This window comes from Nothobranchius furzeri, chromosome 18 (genome assembly GCF_043380555.1).
Source record: "Nothobranchius furzeri strain GRZ-AD chromosome 18, NfurGRZ-RIMD1, whole genome shotgun sequence".
Lineage (NCBI taxonomy): Eukaryota > Metazoa > Chordata > Actinopteri > Cyprinodontiformes > Nothobranchiidae > Nothobranchius > Nothobranchius furzeri.
This window is the reverse complement of record NC_091758.1, coordinates 35,146,282-35,168,500: the sequence shown is the minus strand read 5'-3', so window position 1 is coordinate 35,168,500 and position 22,219 is coordinate 35,146,282. Positions and strand designations below refer to the sequence as shown.

The following is a 22,219-nucleotide window of genomic DNA, read 5'->3' as shown; positions in this document are numbered from 1 at the left end:
TTCTGGCCCTGAGGCGCTTCCTGCCTTTTCTGTCCGGCCATCATGTCCTAGTGAGAACAGACAACACCACGACTGTGGCATATATAAACCGCCAGGGGGGGCTGCGCTCCATGCGGTTACACACACTGGCACGCAGACTAATCCTATGGTGCAGCAGGCATCTCCTCTCAATCAGAGCCATCCACGTCCCGGGTGTTCTGAATCGGGGGGCGGATCTGTTGTCCAGAGGGACACCCCTGTACGGGGATTGGAGCCTGCATCCAGCAGTGGTGGAACAGATTTGGATCCGGTTCGGCACAGCCGTAGTGGATCTTTTTGCCTCCAAGGAGAATGCTCAGTGTCCTCTGTTCTTCTCCCTGCGCGACCGAGACGCTCCACTCGGCGTGGACGCGCTGGCGCACGACTGGCCACGGGGTCTGCTTTACGCTTTTCCCCCAGTGGCCCTGATACCATCCACCTTGCTGAGGGTACGAACCCAGCGCCACACTCTCATTCTGGTGGCCCCATTCTGGCCAGCCATGCATTGGGTGGCGGACATTTTCCAGCTCCTGGAGGGCCAACCTTGGAAACTGCCGCTTCGCAGGGACCTGGTGTCCCAAGCGGGAGGCTCGATCTTCCACCCTCATCCAGAACGGCTGGCCCTGTGGGCCTGGCCCCTGAGGGGTGCGGACTAGTGTCAGCAGAGCTGCCCCAGGCAGTCATTCGAACCATTCAGAATGCTAGGGCCCCCTCCACTAGGACCCTATATGACTGTAAATGGAGGGTGTTTGAAGCCTGGTGTCAGGGCAGGGAGGTCTCACCCTTCCAATGCCCGGTGAACGTCATTCTGTCTTTCCTGCAAGACTTGTTGGATGGGAAGAAGGCTTTCTCCACCATTAAAGTGTACCTAGCAGCCATTTCCGCCCGACACTTGGGTTTTGGGAAGAAATTGGCAGGTCAACACCCCCTGGTGTGTAGCTTCATGAAGGGCGCGCGCAGGCTTCTCCCTGTGTCCCGACCCCTGGTGCCCTCATGGGATCTGTCCTTGGTGCTGTCGGCCCTCTCCGGGCCTCCATTTGAGCCTATGGACGGCCTGGACCTTAAGATCCTGTCTCTTAAGGTGGTGCTACTCCTGGCTTTGGTATCTGCAAAGCGAGTTAGTGACTTACAGGCTCTCTCTGTGCACCCATCCTGCACCCAGTTTGCACCAGGTGACATGAAGGTGTCCTTGAAGCCCAACCCTGCCTTTGTGCCTAAGGTGGTGGGCTCCTTTTCTCCTATTATCCTCACAGCTTTCTACCCACCGCCCTTCTCCTCTCCTGAGGAGGAGCGGTGGCACAAGCTGTGTCCGATTCGTGCGCTCAAGGAGTATGTGAATCGGACAAAGAACCTTCGCAGGGGGGACCAGCTTTTTGTGTCATGGGGTGGGCCTCGTAAGGGGAAACCCGTCACAAAGCAGAGGCTTTCCCACTGGATTGTGGAGGCTATTTCTATGGCTTACTCCTGTCAGGGCATTCAGGCACCTGTTGGGCTCAGGGCCCATTCTACTAGGGGCCTGTCTGCTTCTTGGGCCCTTTTTCGGGGGCTGTCAATCCAGGAGATTTGTGCTGCAGCAAGTTGGGCTTCTCCACTTGCATTTGCACGCTTCTATAAGCTTGATGTTTCGGTCCCTGCAATGACTCACACGATTCTGAGTGTGGGGTCTTTGGCGGGCCAAGACGTATCCCTGTAGGTTGGTGATCGCTGGATAAGCTGTCTGGCAATACGGGAGTCTCCATATCCCATAGTGAGACATCGAAACGAATGTTAAGAAAGAGAACTTTAGGTTACTGTCGTAACCCCGGTTCTCTGAGTAACATGAGTGAGATGTCTCACCAGACAACCCTTCTTGCTGGGCGAAGCGAGAAGAGGTGTTTATCTTGAATAGTGCGTGCGTTGGGACGCTTGCTACTTATAGTAGCAGGGGACACGTACGTCACGGTCACTGGCCAATCAGGATTGGCGTATTGAGATAAGTGCTTCTGAGGAATCCGCGGAGGGGCGTATCCCATAGTGAGACATCTCACTCATGTTACTCAGAGAACCGGGGTTACGACAGTAACCTAAAGTTAAGGACATGCCAGACCTGTAGGCGGCAGTACTTCCCCCGTTCTTAACCTCGTCCTTCGTCTGTGGTCTTCCGCAAGGAGCAGTAATTCCGCTTGCAAAAACAAACAAGCAAAAAGCGCTTGGACAATTGATAAAGCGAGCGCAGCTCTGAGGCATCCATGCTGTCGGCTAGTGTAAACACGGGTCGCACACGTGATGTCAGCATTTTTTGTCGCGGAAAGTGACGTTGCGGACCTTAAAACTCCGGTTTTGTCTGTCCACACGCAGACACCCAAAACGGAGAAAACGCAGATCTTCACTTTGGCCGGAGTTTTTAAAAAGATCCGTTTTCGTGTGAAAAAACTCCGTTTTCGCGGCAGGCCAAAACGTAGAAAAATATCTATGTTTTGGCAGATCCCCGGCTACGTGTGGACAGGGCCTAAAATAGCAAAATCAACTGGAGTGCTCCCCAAAGCTGGAGCTGCAACTCAGCTGTAGACTCCTGACCAATTAATGAATGAATTAATTCAGTTTATTACAGAGTCACACACACAGAGCCGTGTCCAGTCCAGCATGTTGCTGCTGTGCATGGAAATACAACTGTCATTAAATACTACTGGCTTTCTGACTCCACACCAGAGTTCTGACATCCGAGGGAAAGAAAACAGAAAATTTTATCCGTTTGTAAAATCCGTAGAAAATGTTGGAGGGAATCTAACTAATGGGCTGCCGTGCATTTAAGACATGATTGTCTAGGATGGACTGCAGCTCATTACAGACTCTAATGCATATTAAAATAATTAAAACAATTAAAAAGCTCTTGTTCCACAGAGGAATAACAACTATAACTTAATAAAAATCAATTAGAGAAAACAGAATTCACACAGAACATTTTAATACGTTTGCAAAAATTAGAGCTCATAAAAAAATCCATTAAAACGAGACGTTTCCTCTGAACAGACGGGGTATTGTTTCTTAATTTCCAGTGCGGCACGTTTGTCTGGGGATGGAGGCTACATACACACTTCCACACACACTTCCACGCACACACGTGCAAATGTGCACACACACTGTTGACAGGGGAATTTGCATGCTTCTTGGAGGTTATGGGTTTCTGATATTTGCAGAGAGAACAATCACACACTCTCACGGAGGAAGAGGATTTGTCGGAGCGTTTGGCCAGCCCAGACAGATGGTCCTACACTTCCATAAGAGCAGTGTGAGTGGGGAAAAGCAGTGGACATCAGTGACCCTCATGGTGTGTGTGTGTGCTTATGCATGCATGACAGCGCTACGAAGGCAAATGTTACACGAGTATTGTTTCAGTCTCGCTGCAGCCTGCTGCCAAGCCCTGACGGTAATTGGCTCCGAAAAATAAACAAAGGAAGTCGTACTGAACAACAGGCATCAGTCAGGGCTGAACGCCATGAGGACAAATCTCTCTCTCTCTCCCTCACACACCTAAGGTTCTTCGTCCTCCACTGTACAAACAGAAAAAGCTTTTGTCTACTCATCACCTGCCGCTTCACAGCTTTTTCCATCCTTTCCAACCCTTTTCTGCCCTTTTAAATCCATTTTCATAATAAATGCGTCCGAGCCAAGACCCCCCCCCCCCCCCACACACACACACACACACACACACACACAACGGTGAAGTGAACAGCCACACCTCAAATATCAAGCACATATTGCTGGGACTAACACTTTGCAACATAAGCAATTAACACACTGTTGAACTGGCCTTGACATGAGCTGAGAGATCAATTACATACACACAGAGCAAAAGGATCGCATGAGCGCGCACGCACATGCACACACACATACACAAATGCATCAGAGAAAAAGAAAAGTCAACCGTTTGGACGCACACGCAGAAACATTCTGGCAGCTTTCCAGATAGAGTCTTGTTGCTTGTGTCTATAAAGCCCTGAGCAGCATATCGACAACTGTAATAACTGTGGCTGGCAGGAGAGAGCAGATTACAGCAGCAATAATAGCTTACACACACACACACACACACACACACACACACACACACACACACACACACATCAAATATTCATATGCAAAACATCAGAGTGCAAACATAATAGTTTAGATTTGATCGCTAACATGCTAAGCTAACTCGGAACCAAACTACAGACAGGACAGCATCTCCACATGGAAGGTGAGCGGGGGTCTGTGTACCAGTCAGCTGATCCCCGAGGGGCCACAGCTGGAGAATGAGAGTGGGCTGTGCCGGGGTGAAGGCTGCAGACTGCGATTGAGGTCACGACTGTAAGTGGCTCAGAGCGAGGAGGAGCAGAAATCAGAGAGCTATATATATTTTTAAAGAACTGAGTTATTTCTTTGTTTTTCTTGGGTTTAGAGTCACCATCATGAATTTACATAAGCTGATCAAACCTTCTCCTTCCTCCTCCCTCTTTATTCACCACATCTCCTGCAATTATCTTTATCACTCTCTAATTTCTGCATCGTCCCCACCCGTCTTAAATATCTCCTCTCTACCTCTTCCTTTCCCCTCTCCATAGCCCCCCCCCCAACCAAGGAGAAGCAATTTGCAGCGGCAATCCATCGCTAATTCTCGCTCAGCGTTCATGAAAAATGTATAGCAGCAGCCTGACTGTGAGGGGATGCAGATTGGCGCTGGGCCCTCAGCGAGAGCTCGGCTCTGCATTAATGGAACATTATTTTCACCTTTTTCATCCCTCCGACGCTCTTCTGCATATATGCTACACCATGCATTTACAAATGAAGGCTTTTGATGTCTGACGAAAGAACAGCTATAAGCAGAGCATTGGCAGCTTAAACAACCCAGACACATGCATCTGCTATCTAAACAAGTCTGCAGGATCATCTGTGTGGCTGAGTGTGTCGCTGCGCGTGCACCTGCCTGTGAGTGCAGCGTTCAGCTAGCAAAACCCTCTCAGAGATCATGGGAGGAGCAAGAATATATAAAACAAGCAAGTCACCCCCAAATCAACTTTTTTTCCTGATAAACTATATAAATGTGTATCTAATCGTGCTGCAGACACGTGTAGTTAATAGTTTTGTACTTTAGTGCATTTTAGTTAAAACTGTAATTTTCTGCCTAAAACTGGCAGTGTTGTGCCATTGTCAGGGAAAAACTTTGCACTGCATTAGAATTTAAATCTGCCACCGCTATTGGCTAAGAGGTATGCTATGATGTCAACTGGTACATTATGATGTCACAATGCCGTTGTGAGCCTGTGTGTGTGTGTATTTGTTAGCGGCTCCGCCCTCTTGGTCTGCTAGGCAACAGCATTTGTTGCATTTTTCAAACATGAAGAGGGAGTGAAGTAAGTTTCTTGCAGGGGGTGACTTGCTCTTTAACTTAATCTTTCAAAGGCTCAATATGATGCTCGAGTCCAGCTGTGAAATGTGTGTGTGTGTGTGTGGGGGGGGGGGGTTAGTTAAGTACACATCTTATGAGAGTAGATTAGAAACAAAAACTGTAGCACCAAGAGTACTAGTCACAGTGTGTATCACGCATAATAAACCTTCAAAGGAGTTTGCATGCACTCACACACGCACGCAAAAACATTCTGTCGCTATAGCAACGATGGCGATGCTGCCCTCAACTTCAGAGTCAGATGCAATTTCAGCCTCCCAGCAGCCAGAGGGAGCCATAGTCATGACAGACACCACCCCACCCCCATGTGTGGCATGCATCTCACACACACACACACACACACACACACACACACACACACACACAGACAGACTCGGTCCAGGCATCCAGAGTCTGATGTATAAATAAACCTCAGAAGTGAGGATGACTTGATTCTTGGGAGAGCGGGATGACGGCGAGAAAACAGCGACAGCATAGAAAAAAGATTTGTCTTTCCAAGGTTAAAGTTTACAGAGAAGAGACTTTATTGCAAAGAAGTGAACGGAAACGTGGATTTTGAAAACAAAACAAAAATACTACCAGCGGCAGCAAATGTCACGTGTTTGTTATTTCAGAGCAGCTTATCCACAGCAGGCGGGCTCCCCACACGACTGAAATGTCACGTGAAACAAGACGTTTAAAACGGATGTTTCCCGTTTTCTGTTCATTCTGACTTAATGACATTTTAAATATTACTTTGTGTGACCTTAAAGGGTTTTAGTAGCAGAAGCCTGTTTCAGTGGGAGGAAATGAAACCCATACATCAGGAGCAGTTTCATGTTTTTATGTCCTTTAAACTGAAACTTTCATTGGGAGGATTCTCAGTCATCCGGGATGCGAAACAGCTGGATTTCCCTCTCACGTTGAAGACGGTTCGCTTCCCATCCATGAACGTGTTCAGAAGTAAACTCTCAAGACAAAATAGGTGCAAGATTTACCACCAAAATGGGATGGGGGAGGAGTTAAAGCTTGTTCTGCATCACAGAAACCAGTAAATACAGCTGCTTCTCCTGCCGGGTGCTCCAGGTTCTAAAGGTAAACAGATCCATTCATATTCACACTTACCCTCACAGTCAGCCACTTTTCACTTACATCATCTACACTTTGTGTGTGTGTGTGTGTGTGTGTGTGTGTGTGCGTGCGTGCGTGTGTGTGATGATGGATTCCAACCACTAAAACCTGAAGCTTCTCAGTCCTATTTGGTCCCGAGTTTGAATCCGTGTTCCAAATTTGTTGGGAAAGAAACAAAGAGCTGACAAAAGAAACGAGCCGCAGGAAGAGAGCTGACGGGCAAAGTTAGAGCAAGGAGGAACATTTTCTCTCCTTGTAGGGTCAGTCCTCGCTCGCCTTCTTCCTCCTCCCTCCTTATCTCCCTTCAGCGCTTCTCCTCCTCTGTAGGAGAGCGCGGTGGAGAGGCGCCAGTGGAGCCAGATCGGTGTTTTCTTAACCAAGTTCATCCCTCTCCATTTTCTTCTCGCTCTCAAATCACACAGGCCGACACGCTGGGATGGTGCGCACGTGTAAGCACGAGGGCATGTAGGTGGACTTTGTGGACAGCGTGCACGCACAAACACACACGGGTTTACTCTTTCACCCGTTACTCTGTGCAAGGCTTTAGCCAACCAGCCTGTCAAGGGTGGCTGGTTATTAACAGAGCCTCCTCTGCAGCTCAGGAGCTTCTCCTGACTATCTGCTGACCGGCCGTGTGTTACCATTCTGCTTTAACTGCCTACACCAATCCCCCCCCCCCCCCCCCCCCCATGGACCAGTACTCAGGCTGGAGTGGAACAAATGGTAAACCGTGGCTGAAACGTACACTTCAGCCTCATGAGGACCAAAGAACTATGCATGTACATGAAAGTGTGTGTGTGTGTGTGTGTGTGTGTGTGTGTGTGTGTGTGTGTGTGTGTGTGTGTGTGTGTGTGTGTGTGTGTGTGTGTGTGTGTGTGTGTGTGTGTGTGTGTGTGTGTGTGTGTGCGCTAAATGATTGATGAGGGCCACAGGGAAGCAGGTCAGCATACAAGTGATAAAATATCCTGTCTGCATTTTACATGGAGTGCTTCTGACTTGCTGCGTCATGCTGTTTGGAGTGACGGTCAAAGGTGAAAACACACGGTGTGTGTACAAGTCTAAACGTCTTGAATCAGCGTTCCTTTATTATCCTTGAGCTCATTTTTGTAGAAAATTTGAAATGATTTCATAACAGCAGCTTTAAATTTGAAATTTTCACTAACTGAAAGATGATTTTCTGAGCCTTCCTGTAAGGTTCCATTCAGGGGTTCTAAAGAGGAGGGTCTGCCGGATAGCCGAACCTCGGATTCAGGAGGAGCGACGTGTTGCTGTTCTGGCCGTGGAACTCTGGACCAGCTCTAAACCCATAGAGGGTCCTTGTCGGTGCGTGAGTTCACCCAACTAATCTCTACCGGTCGATTTGTTCCGACCCTCATCTGTGGTCACGGGCCTAATCAGATCGCAGATACAAGTGGTCTGGGCTCTCCCTAAGAAATGGGGTGAGAAGTTCAGCCAAATGGGAGGAGCTTGGTGTAGATCTGCTGCTCCTCCACATCGAGAGGAGCCAGCAGAGGTGGCTCGGGCATCTGGTTCGGATGCCTCCTGGACGCCTCCCTGGTGAGGTTTTCCAGGCATGTCCATCCAGGAGAAGGCCTAAAGGAAGACCCAGAACATTCTGGAGGGACGATGCCTCTCAGCTGGCCAGGGAACGCCTCAGGATTCCCCCGGAGGAGCTGGCTGGCTGGCTGCTGCCCCAGCGACCCAACCCCTGATAAGCAGAGGAATACGGATGGAGGGATTTTTAGAGGAATAGAAAAAGCACCGAAACTCAGATGATGAAGACGTTGTAACTCACACAACTTCATAAGAAAACTGATTTCAGGAGCCACTAACTGAAGGATGTAGGATACGGGATTTATTTCGAATCTATGTTTTTTACTCAAGCCCTCGACTTAACCAGTTTCTACCGCTCCTTTAAGAAAACACTCATCTTCAGCTGATGTCTTTTGCTTTTCTTGTTACTGTGGTGTTTTGATGTGATGCAACAAAAACCTTCTTCACTAGATGTGAAGTCCTGTGGAGCACTTCGTATAAAACCTAGCAGCTCACAGTCAGCCTGAACCCGACCCTCCTATCATGTCATGTCCACGGGTTTGTGGCTAGCGTGACCATCCTGCGTAACTGGGAGTATGAAACCGGCTCCAGATTAGTCGTACTATTCTCAGAGCCGCTATTGCAGCAATGGCAGGGAGCTGCTGTGGCCTTTAATGCTGCTCTCCGCTCTAAGAATAGGCGGCAGAGTCCAGAAAGCAGCTCGTCTCTGCGTTTTCCCACTTCTCTCGCTTTATTTGCTTCTAATGTTTAATTTAAGCATCAAGAGAATAAATTCACAGAAAATGATCAGCAGTGAGCATTTCTCTGTAAGAGAATCAGTTATTGTGATCTCTCATCAGTCCTCCATCACTCCCTGTGCTATAGTCCCCCCACTCCCCCTCCCCCGTGTGAGCTCCAATGTGGAGGGTGAGTCTAACCCTGCTGGATGACATTACTCTGGTCTGCCTGCTGGCCCTGTCTGCTGCCTGGGGACGCTAAAATAAAACGCAGCAGTGGGAAGAAGCAGAGGGGGAGCACATACTGTATAGGCAGCCTGACTGACATGCTCTGACAGAACACACACACACACACACACACACACACACACACACACACACATGCACACACACACACACACATGCACGCACGCACACATGCAAAGACGTGTGAAAGCGCTCAGAGAAGCCAGAGTGTGCATCAATGTATGGGCTGAATGGGTGTGTGTGCACAAACACAGTGTGTGTGTGTGTGTGTGTGTGTGTGTGTGTGTGTGTGTGTGTGTGTGTGCACGCAGGCCTCCCCAGCTGGGCCCTGTCAATCATTCATGACCTCACACTCAGAGAAACAGAGGAGGTTGAGGTGGACAGGCATGAAGGAAGAGAGGAGATCGTGTTTCTGAATTTTTCTTTTTGTCTGTGTGAAATAAGTCAAGGAGGGGCCAATGAGCACCGAAAGCCCTACAAGGAGGTTCGGTCGGAGTGTGAGTGCAGATGTAGCAGTGTGAATAACACACCGCTGCTGGAACCTCGCAGCCCGAATTCAACATCCTTCACCCTGAACAAGTGACAAAAAGATAACCACGTTTCACTTCAGCGCTTCACGCCCCTTCTCTCCCTGCTTCCTCACCCCCCCCCGCACTCTTACTGTCTTTCCACATGGCTGGCCATCCTCTCCCATGTCCCGGAGGACGGGAGGCTGTGCAGCAGCTTGGCAGGCTGTCAGGGGAACATGTAGTGACTGGAACAGGGGTGGCGATGGGTTGGGGAGGAAGGCCCTTGCCTCACTGCAGACCTGGAGGAACCACCCCAACCTTTGCAACTCCAGGCGAAAGATCCTTCACTCGTCTTTTTTCCTCCACATAAAAATAATTGCTGCCACACACAGCTGGAAATAACACGGCGGTGATCGCCGTGGCAGCCGGTGCCAATCACACATTCTCACTCAAACACAAAGCCAGCATACCAACTTGTTACCTTTATTGACCTGCAGTCGCACACATCCTGGGGAAATCAGAGCAATTTCAAAAATGGCACCACTCAGCCGAGAAAAGCATGATTCCATCAGGTCCCTGTGCAATCTGAGCAGTGATTTCTGGTGTATAACATGTGGGGGGCCAAACACTATTCTGTCAAAAGTTATGACCTTTGACAGGGAAAACTAAATTGTATTTCTATTGAAATGTAAAATCAAACCAGAGCTGCTGGCAACAGGTTTACGGTCTAAAGGGACTTCACCATCAATCTGTTCTTCTGCTCTCAAAGCTCGACCGTTTCTCCAGAACGGAATCTTGAGGTTGTTGGAAAACAGAGAAATTCTTCAAGATGGCAAAAATATGATGATTTGAAGAAACGGAAATGCTGAAATAAGGTGGAAAGTTCTTTAGAAATGCTGCAAGAGTTACAGAAGACCTTTTATGACTTTTTTCTTCGGTTACAATAGTTCTATGGTCAATAACACGCATGTTCACGATGCTCTTCACCCTAAATCCCTCTCACATTAAGCGATTACAGGAGTTTTATTATTCACAGTTTCAGTACCTTACAGAATGAGCCCTTTCAGGCCACGCCCACCCACCTACTGATTGGTTGCTACAAGCTGGAAGGCTCTGATATCTGGGAGGGGCTCAGAGTAGAGCAGCTGCTCCTCCAACAGCAGCTGCTCTTCTCCGCTCGATTAGCTAATCTAATTTCCTCGTTTGTGATGTCACAAACGGGGACTTTTTAAACCACTTGTTTTGGGTGAATTATTTCTAAATCAGAAGGACATTTTTTCATAACTGGTGTGTTTTAGAGGCAGCAGAGACCCACTTGGCAGCACAAAAGGACGCAAAAGGTGGGTTTTCTATAACGCGATCATTAAGCGATTACAGTTGTTTTATTATTTACAGTTTCAGAACCTTACAGAATGAGCCCTTTCAGGCCACGCCCACCCACCCACTGATTGGTTGCAATAAGCTGGAAGGCTCTGAAATCTGGGAGGGGCTCAGAGTAGAACTGCTGCTTCTCCAACAGCAGCTGCTCTTCTCCGCTCGATTAGCTAATCTAACTTCCTCGTTTGTGATGTCACAAACGGGGACTTTTTAAACCATTTGTTTTGGGTGAATTATTTCTAACTCAGAAGGACATTTTTTCATAACTGGTGTGTTTATAGAGGCAGCAGAGACCCACTTGGCAGCACAAAAGGACGCAAAAGGTGGGTTTTCTACAACGCGTCCCCTGTAACGTAAATGTTTAAATAGCTCTGATGTTGCTGTTTATTTTACACATGGGCACAGCATTCTGTTTCTCCAAGACATTACGTTTTAAAAGATCGAAGGGACACTGCAACTCTCAGTTGTGATAAGTTACTAAAGCAGATTTTCCCTTTGGTCTGTCTTCAAAAACTCCCGCCACATCACACAGCAGACTCATCTCAAAACAAAAACATGACACTTTGCCGACCCGCTCTCCCTCGCTTCTGACAGGAAGAGAAGGGAGAAAAGATGACAGCAGCTTCAGATCTGACATCAAACGCCAGAGAGAGAGAGAGAGAGAAAGAGAGAGAGAGAGAGAGGGAGGAAAAGAAAGGAGGAGGGGAAAAGAAAAAATCAGTTACATCTCCACCGTGACAGCTTGCTCGAAGAGCTTTGGCAAATGCCGAGCAATTTCTCTCTCCTTCCCCTTCTATCTATCCATCTCTATCTCTCTGCGTCTCTCTCATCAAAACTTGCTGCCGATTAGGATCTCGGCGAGCCTTTGGATGGGATGTGAAAACACACAGAGAACCCAAGGGGTACGAAAAAAGCAACAACAAAAAAAACCTAAAGCGCCAGGATGAAAGTGGTGAGGGAGTACAGGGTGATAGTGGTGCTGGTTCACATAGATCGGCCCCTACGCGACTGCAGTGGCTCCTCGCCTTGTCTTGTTCTCTCGCTGCAGATTCACACGTTGTTACATCAAGGCCATTTCTCATTATAGCATCGGGAGGGGGAAGAGCTTTCATGATGCTACTTTAGAGGGAGAGGGGTAAAGAGGGTGGGAGAATGAAAATGGAAGAAAAAGCAGATGACATGCTATTAGCATGTTGGGAAGGAAGAAGATAAAAGTGCGCGTGCGAGAAGAGGGAATAACGGGAATCCCTTGACAAATGACGGAAAAGTCAACGCTGATCCGAAACAAAGACAAACCCACCATCGGAACGCGCCGTCAACACATTTAGACTTGGTTGGAGTCTGCACACTTAATTTAGCTCTTTTTTGCAGCTTATTCCTCCACTCCTGGGGCCGATCCAAACTATCTGGTGAATTCAACTGCACGCATCTCAAGCAGAGCCAATATTTGTGGCCAAATGTCTATTTATTCTATTTTTGAAAGTGCTGAGAAGCTGTCGGGAGAGAAAATGATGATTAGTGCAGCCAAAAAAAAAAAAAAACCAAGAGCAACCCTCACACTGTAGATCAGCCTGGTCACTCTAACTCCTCTCAATTACTCCTCCAGTCAAGCTGCTTAGCGGTTTGCAGCTCGACCGAACGCTGAGAGGCTGCGCATGTGGATTTGTACGAGCGTGGGGAAGATGTCTGTCCGGATGCATATGCTTCTGTTTCCATGTGGGTGTATGTGCGAGTGAATATGGTGTTTGCACCGCGGGATGACACACGTGGCCCTTCGCCGTGAGGACCAAAGCTCGGATGTAAGCTCCGAGACGAATGGTCACATCCCCTGAGATGACGGGACAAAGCAGGAGGTCACGGGGTGAGATGAGGATTCTGACTGGACAAAAGAGCTTAAAGCTTAAAGTGGCACAGTCAGATTGAAACATTAAACCTCGTGCTGGGAGGAGACTCGTTTTGACGTGGTTTCAGGACACGTGCAATAATAAGCAACGTTTCCCGCTTCTCCTCCTACTGGTTGAAAGCGGAATTACAACCATTGTAAACAACCCCGCCACAAGCTGTGCAGACAACGTTATCCCTCCCACTGTCCTAATGGGCGTGACCCCACAAGGAAAGTTGACCATTGAGCAGGATTGATGGTTTATCCCTTGAGGTCCACGTGGCAGGGGTGAGGAGTGAGCACCACCTCACCCCTGCCACGTGGACCTCAAGGGATAAACCATCAATCCTGCTCAATGGTCAACTTTCCTCACGGGGTCACCCATAAAGACAGTGGGACAGTAAAAGAGCAAGTCACCCCCTACCAGAGTATTACTCAACTCCCACTTCCTGTTTGAAAAATGCAACAAATGCTGTTGCCTAGCAGACCGAGAGGGCGGAGCCGCTAACAAATACACACACACAGGCTCACAACGACATTGTGACATCATAATGTACCAGCTAACGTTCTGGGGTACCTCTTAGCCAATAGCGATGGCAGATTTAAATTCAAATGCAGTGCAGAGTTTTTACCTGACAACGGCACAACACCGACTATTTTAGACAGAAAATTTAAATTTTAACTAAAACGCACTAAAGTGCAAAACTATTGTCTGCAGCACGACTAGACACGCATTTATAAAGTTTATCAAGAAAAAAAGTAGATTTGGGGTTGACTTGCTCTTTAAGGTGTTGTATTTTACATGTCCTTATGCATGTTTGATTATTGGAAGTTCAGAAACGAAGACAATTACTTTGCTTGATTATTTTTTAGATGATTTGAAACTAAAACCAACTTTTTTTTTTGCTTCACCTCCAAAGACATTATCCTCTTACTTTTATTTCCAGACTGCAATGATGTCAACAAAAAGGTAAACATCCTCTTATTTCTCTTCTTCTTGTGCTTTTCATTGAAGGACTGAAAAAGCTAACTGCTAGCCTTTATATGAGCCACCTACACAGTAAAGCTGTAAAGCAGCTGGAGAGCTCCCGAACCAACAAGATGTTTCTGGTCAGGAGACCACGTGAAGTAGCTCAGGTTTCTGGCTCAAGAACCACCAGAACCAGCTTGAAAGCAGTAGCTTTAAGTGTTGAAAACTCTTTAGTGAAACGTCATCAAGGCTTCACACGTTGGAGTCAACAAATAATCACTCACCGGCAGACTGGAGGGGCGATCGTGTGGAACGCCATCCTCATTGGGCTTCCCCGAATTCCCTGGACCTCTGATGCTGTAGGTTTCCTGCTGGGCCTCCTAACAATATAAACAACATGAGAAGGATATTAGGGCATCGTGTTTTGATGTACAAACACACTCACCAGCCACCAGCTCCGGTTCAGCTGGCAGTGTACATGAAAATCTAATCAGCCAATCACATGGCTCAATGCATTCAGGTGTCAAGAAGTGCTGAAGATGACTTTCTGAGGTTCAAATGCATCAGCAGAAGATTGTAGTGACTTCGACATGGTTGTTCTTTCAGAAGCTGTTGGTCTACTGGGATTTTCACCCACAACCCCACTAGGGTTTACAACGGTTCATCAGAATAAGATAAAGCACCTGGTGAGCAGCAGTTGTGTTGGCAAAATGGTTTCGTTGAAATCGTTACTCAGAGAAAAACGGACAAGCTGGTTTTAGATGATAGAGAGACAACAACATCTGCAGTCGACGAAGTGAAGACCAAACCAGCGCCCCCTCCTGTTAGATAGGATTGGAAAACCACAGCACACACCAGAAAAACGTTTCCAGGTTAGGTCTTAATGTCAGCTTGGGTCAAGATTTGGAGTCACCAAAATGAAAGCTTGGATCCACCCTGTCTTGTAGCAGTGCTTCAGGCTGCTGCCGCTGGTGTGATGGGGTGGGTGAGAGTCCCACCTGAGCCTACCTCACAACTGCTGTCCGTCCCTTTATGACCACATGGACCCATCTACTGATGGCTGCTCCCAGCAGGACAATGCACCATGTCACAAAGCTCAGATCATCTCTAACGGGTTTCTAGGACATAACGATGAGTTAACTGGACTCAAAATCTCAACCCTGGATCAGGACGTGTTGGAATCGGAGATTAGAATCATCTAGCTGAACCCCGGAGGAATCTTTCCAAACACACCGCCTGTGAGTTTCAGATAACTATGAGGAAAAATGCACAAATATCAATAAAAAAAGCAACGCTTTGTCCATTTTTATGCAAATACACAAGTGAGATTCAAGATCTGCACACAACACAGCTAATAATTCAGAGAATCTGATAGCTTAAATGCTTGGTTCACCCCCTCTGTCAGCGCGCCCCAGGGCAGCTGTGGCTACATCGTAGCTCATCACCATCAGTGTGTGAATGCGTGTGTGAATGGATGAATGATACACTGTAGTGTAAAGCGCTTTGGAGTCCTTACTCTGAGAGACGCTATACAAATGAGGGTCATCATTATAACCAATAAACAGAAAAGGAAATTGTGCAGGAAAACGCGCTTTGAAGCAGCCATGTTACAACAAGCTGCACAGACGGACAGGTGGAAGGCTGAGCAGTAAAATAACTCGCCTCCAGGACATATTTGTTGGGCCTCTGATGTAAAAAATTAGATTCTAGCTTTCCAGGAATAAACACGTATTTCCAAAACTAACAAACCGCATGTATGGTTGTATACATTTCCTGTAATGTAAGGGTACTTTAGTCCTTTATCTTTTTCTAATAACAGCAGATTAAACCTTTTCAGCCACACCGGCGGGAGTGTTACAGAGCGGAGGAAGCAGATTGGACAGATAGATGTGTTTTAGGGTTGCAGGCTTGTAATAGACTCAGATATTTCCAGTCAGATCGAGCCACAACTCAAAAAGGCGAGCTGCACGAGGAACACACACACACACACACACACACACACACACACACACACACACACACACACACACACACACACACACACACACACACACACACACACACACACACACACACACACACACACACACACACGCTGTTAGAGTTCATGCAGACTGAAAAGCCATCCAGACTATCAGCACAGCAGCAATTCATTCCCACTAAATCCCACCCACTAATCCCCCAAACATACACACTCACATATAAACCCACATCAAGACACGCGCTCTGTCCCATTGTTCAATCCAAGTCATTTTCTTTCCCTCTGTAATCACAAGCCTATCTAGTGTAAACCAATTTTCTCTCCATTGTCGGAGGTGTTGCCCTCTCCCTCTCCCTCACTCAGTATCTCTCCCTCCTTCCCTCTGCCTCTTCTTTTCGTTCACCATGAAGGTCGTTCCTCCATCATGTAAAGTGTCGGCAGCACAATGGCAACTTGTTAAAGAGCTCTGAGTGGAGGGATTAGTGATAACTGATCAGCGAGTCGCAGCGAAGAGATCACACGCGAGTGCTTGAACACACACACACACATGTTTATGCCACACACACACACGTACACAAAGTGTCTTCAGGTTTTGTTGTTTATTTTTTTTTACTCTGTAAATCCATCTCTCCTCACAGTTTGATTTCTTATCCATTGTGTGATTAGACTGTAGCAGGTGGGCAATATTCCTGTCAGCAAGGTGATATCATTTTATAGCGGGAGATAATCCTTCACAGCAGGAGACGCATTATGTGAAAACTGATCTATTATTAACTGCTAAAGCATTTGTGGGTTCAGGCTCTGATTGATGTAGAAATGATCGGTGCCTTTGCTGAGTGCAGCGCTCCAGCGCGTGGACGCCTTTAGCCAACTCCTTCACAAGCTACAAACACCAATTCCAATCACTTTGAATTTGTCAGGTTTTATGATCAAATGGCATCCATATTTTTATCTAGAATAAATGTGATAATGTGCAAAAAAACCCTGAAATTATAAAACAATCATTAAAACCAGCAACATTGCTGGCTGTGGCTCTTATTGTGAAAGGTTTGTATAGGAAGTTATGATCCACTTTGGTGGAAGTGATGCCGTTAGGGTAATAAAGTGGACATTCAGACTCATTAAACCAAACGGACTCGTATTTTAGCTGTTTTATTAAGTCCTTGTGCTCTGAGCCGCTGGTTCCAGCAGCACAAAGAATTTAACAAGCAGAGCGCAAGTAAAACTTTTAAAAGGCATCTCATTTCAAAGACTACATTTGGCTAAAAAGTTAGCCCTCTTTGCATTAGGTGATGCATTATTGTAAATACGGGTTCAAGTGTTCTATCGTCTGATTTACTTTTAAATATAGAATAAAACTGAGCAATGGGAACTTGAAATTACATTAATAACTGAAATATATTCTAAATAATTTGAATGTCTGAATTACTTTAGTCTATATGATGGTCTGCAGCTTCCATTGTTGCAGGAAAATTACATTTTGTTTCAAAAAGGCTTCAAAAACCACATGTACACTGCAAAAACTGATTTTCAAGAAATGAACTCATTCACTGCCATTGACGACCAAAGTTGTCATTTGCATTTTTTTACTGTGTGGGCGTCGGAACGAGCCCCCGCACCGTGAGAACAAACATCCCAGCTCTAAAGCCGATCTTCATCCACGTACGTCACAGATCATGTGATCAGGAAGCAGAAAATCCATGTGTTAGGAGATCGTTTTGGGCCGCTGCTGTAAAAAAAGTGAGGCGCGAACCGGAAACGCTTCTGCCGATCACAATTCAACAACGGATTATGAAAGAACGGATAATGTTTGAAACACGTGGATTCTTCCTGATGTAAGAGGTGAGTCTCCTCTTTGTTTTGGTTGTTTTGGCGTTGACATCATCCTAGCGTGCAACGTTCTGTGACTCTTAAAAAAGCAGTGAAAACGCTGAAAAACGCTGGCAGCGAATGAGTTAAAAAAAATCATTGTTTTTAGACATTTCTCTTATTTTGAGTCCACACAGAAAAAAGCTTTTATCAGCAAAAGCAGGACTGAAATAAGGTGAATATCCTTAAATATCCAAATAAATCTTAGTTTAGATTCTTTACTTAATTTGAAGAATTATAGCCTAGCAACTTTTGTTTACCCCATTGGCAGATTTTTAAAGGAATATTTATCATATTTTAAGAAATGCAATTTTTCTGGGTAGGTTCACGGCCGAGTGTGAAGCGGCTGGGATGAGGATCAGCACCTCCAAATCTGAGACCATGGTTCTCGACCAGAAAAGGGTGGCTTGCCAACTCCGGGTCGGGAGAGAGGTCCTACCTCAAGTGGAGGAGTTTAAGTATCTCGGGGTCTTGTTCACGAGTGAGGGTAGGAGGGATCGGGAGATCGACAGGCGGATTGGATTGGCGTCTGCAGTGATGCGGACGCTGAGCCGATCTGTCGTGGTGAAGAGGGAGCTGAGCCAGAAAGCCAGACTCTCGATTTACCGGCCGATCTACGTCCCAATCCTCACCTATGGTCATGAGCTTTGGGTAATGACCGAAAGAACGAGATCGCGGATACAAGCGGCCCAAATGAGTTTCCTCCGTAGGGTGGCCGGGCTCAGCCTTAGAGATAGGGTGAGGAGCTCGGACATTCGGGAGGGACTCAGAGTAGAACCGCTGCTCCTCCGGATCGAAAGGAGTCAGTTGAGGTGGTTTGGGCATCTGGTCAGGATGCTTCCTGGACGCCTCCCTGGGGAGGTGTTTCGGGCATGTCCTGCCGGCAGGAGGCCCCCGGGTCGACCCAGGACACGTTGGAGAGGTTACATCTCCAATCTGGTCCGGGAACACCTTGGGGTCCTGCCGGAGGAGCTGGTGGAGGTGGCCGGGGAGAGGACGGTCTGGAGCTCCCTAGTTGGGATGCTGCCCCCGCGACCCGGACCCGGATAAGCGGAGGAAGACGACGACGGCAATTTTTCAAGAGAAGTTTATTACAAAAAAATTTGTTTACAAATTTAGCTGAAACTGAAGTTGCTCATAAATCCATTTTTTTGCTATAATCAAACATCTTGCTACCCATGACAAGTGGTTCAGCTGACTGTGGCAGAGACGTTATTATAATGATTATAGCCATATTCAAAGATGTCTATTTAATGCTGTGCATCTCTATTATTCACTAAAACTTTCTGATAAATGTAAAGTCCTTAAATGAAAATCTATTATGTTAATTTAAAATGACTTTGCTGCATTCATGCCTGCGATCCTGCTCCGTTTGTGCAGCTGAGTTGTGCTGCTTACAGGTAATTAGTTCTCTGGTCTCTCTTGTTAAAGAGATCCTAATCTTATTTAGACATCAAGAAAAACACTATTTCCATTTCAAAAAACAAACACAATGAGGACAACAAAAACGTTCACCCCCAACCAAAGGAAAGAAAATTCAACATGAATTATTCGTGCCTCCACTGCTTTTATTCCAATAATAACTTGAAAAAATGATCAAACTGCCTTGTGAACACTCGTGAAAGCCAGGGGGAACCCTTAAAACCACCGGATGTGATTCAGTTACAGGATCACGCTTCATCTGAGAGGTGGGTGGGAGCAGAGACACTGAACAACAGCAGCACGCCAAAGAAAGCATGTTAGCTTCGTTGTCAAGCCTCTAAAGCAGGGGTATCAAACTCATTTTAGCTCAGGGGCCACATTGAGGGAAATCTAGAGGGCCGGACCGGTAAATAAAAAAAAACAACTTCAGATTGTTTTCTTTGTTTTAATACAATCAATATAAAACGAGGCTGGAGCCTGAGGACAGTGTAGTACAAGTACAACACCTGACGTGTACTTGAAAATTTGAAAAAAAAAAAAAAAAAACAACTAAAATAACATTCCTTAGTGATTCAAAAAGCTTACAGATCACATGGCTAGATCAGTTCCATGCAGCACTTAAATTATATTTGACTCATTTTACTTTACATCTTTTAGCTTTCACCAGCACATCAATATCAGAAGTCACATCCTGAGTGGCGGCCAACTTCAGGATGTGATTCAAGTTCTTGTGTGAGCCTTGAGCGCAGCTTTGTTTTATTTATACTCATTACAGAGAAAACTTGCTCACAAAGATACGTTTTTTTTCACTCTACATTGTAAAGTATGAAAATAAAGTTTACACAACCATCTTGCGGGCCGGATCCGGCCCGCGGGCCGCATGTTTGACACCTCTGCATGGAGCGTAGGCACAAATACACCCCCACAGGTAAACGAGGAGATGGGAGGAGCTACGTGAGGTGGCGTTCTGATGAGCAGACGGTTGGAGCTCTCAGAGCGTGGACTCAGGCCCGCCAACAGGAAACGGTTAAGGGTTGATCGTCGGTAACCACCAGAAGACACTATCATCACACGATGGCTGAAAGAGCAGCATCCGAGGACGTACGCCATCACCGGTGAAACGCAACGGCGGAGACACGAGGACAGACTTGGATAAATGCAAACCAAAGAAGAAAGACTTAAAAAAGAGAAGAAAAGTTGGAAGAAAACGAATAAAAACCAGAACACAGAACATCAGAGGCGAACGGAGGAGCGCTGCGAGTGCCTCCTTTCATTTAAGTTTTTTACAGCCCATTGTCTCAAAATCCCATTTCCCAGCTAATTTAGAAGCCTCTAAAATACACTCCACTCCATACCTTAAGCCTAAGGCCACAGCTAATCCTGTCTTCACACACACCCACACCCACTCACACACACACACATTCATCCTCGACGCTTTTGAAAAGACTTCATCTTGGCATGGTAGGAGCGAACGAAGGATATTGAAGGAAAACGTTTGAAGTACTTGAGGGAATGCAGGAATCAAACTGTGAGTTAAATGCTATTAGACAGCTGCGTGGAAAGGCAGTGTAATATTAGATTTGATTGAATAGGTGGCGGCTGAATGTGGTGTAATATATAGAGCCGGAGAGGTTTTATGCAGAAGTAAATCAATATTGCACCACCGCCTTAATCCAGCCACTCAGGAGTGAAAGTCAGTCGATGAGCGCACGACGCCGGCCGATGCACACCGGTTGCTTTTTTCCTATTGTGAAACTCGAGCATAGCTGCTTCTGAACGTAGCTTTTTAAGCTAATTGTTGTTACGGCAGCAGGTAAGTTCTGTTCTCATGAAAAGCAAATAAAAAAGTGCAGCCGATCAGCGAGCTAGACAACGGTAATGACAACTGAATTAGCATTACACGTTCATGGCTCACACCTCACCTGGCTGCAGATTCAAACAGGAAGTCAGGTGAAGCTCCTGCCTGCTCGTTTGGTTTTTACGTCTTGACAGAAAAAAGCGGAAAAACCGGCATGACAGCACACGAGTGTTGGATGACAAATGGAAAGCAACCAGAACAAAAATCCCAGATGTTGAGTTAAGCCCAGGGGTGGATCTACAAAATTATTGATGGGGTGGCAGAAGAGGGGCAAACATTTTTCTAGGGTGGCAATACACACACACACACACACACACACACACACACACACACACACACACATATATATATATATATATATATATATATATATATAATATTTCACTGCACTGAGATATTGTACTTTGGTTCTATTGTTCACTCAGAAACATGTTTTCCTTTTTCTTTTCCCAGTATTACATATTCATTTGTTTTGGGTCCTCATTTAATAAGCTTAAAGGCCCTTCACGAAAATAAAACGCATAATAAAATTATATCCTTCCTACAACAGCTGAATATGGCAGTTTCCATGTTGCTCAGCAAAACAATTTACACATTCATCAAGATCCAAAGATTTTGCCCGTTTTCATTCAATGCTGAGTACAGCCTAGCTTCATAGTCTTTTCTCTGCCAAAGCAGACTGCAAATAGGTCTCTATGAGCCTGAGAGTTGAAAAACTTTGATTTTTCTTGAATTTATAGCTGCCAGCTGGGGTGGCAGCAGGGGTAGCAAGGCTTTCTTTTAGGGTGGCAACTGCCACCCTATGCCACCCTTGTAGATCTGCCCCTGGTTAAGCCGATTCTGAGTGACGTGAGTCTTGATCTTCCTTTCTTTAGTGGAGAGCAACAGATGTGCTTCACACAAACCCAACTTCTCACGGTTCATTTTACAATATTTGTGTCCACTTTTATCCCTTTTTGACACCAGCTTTCCCTCAGCATCGTCTCTTTTTCATCACTGACACCTCTTACTCGTCTTTCTTTACTCACTCTATCCATCAGCCCTTTCCCTCACCCTTCCCCCGTCTCCACCACTCGTGCCATGATTACCAAATGAATTAGTCACCCCCCTTTCTCCCCTGCACCTCAGCAGATGCACATCTCTGCAAAATCTGATGCTAATGTCATTAATATTCATTAAAAATTAAGCTTAATTGCACATCTTCAGGAGAGAACCCCACATCCCCGCAACACACACTGTTCACTCGCACATGAGCTCAAAGCCCCCTCCTTGTTCCACCTTACAT

At 46.4% G+C, this 22,219-nt stretch overlaps 1 protein-coding gene across 5 annotated transcripts in view; it reads right to left on the bottom strand.

The window, feature by feature from the left end:
- Positions 1 to 22,219, bottom strand: part of LOC107392507 (AT-rich interactive domain-containing protein 1B) — a 299,430-nt gene that overhangs the window by 150,780 nt on the left and 126,431 nt on the right. For all 5 annotated transcript variants that reach the window (XM_070546703.1, XM_054742136.2, XM_070546704.1 and 2 more), the window contains one exon: positions 14,089 to 14,184. In XM_070546703.1, the coding sequence (XP_070402804.1) occupies positions 14,089 to 14,184 (96 nt within the window). The remainder of the gene's footprint in view (positions 1 to 14,088; positions 14,185 to 22,219) is intronic.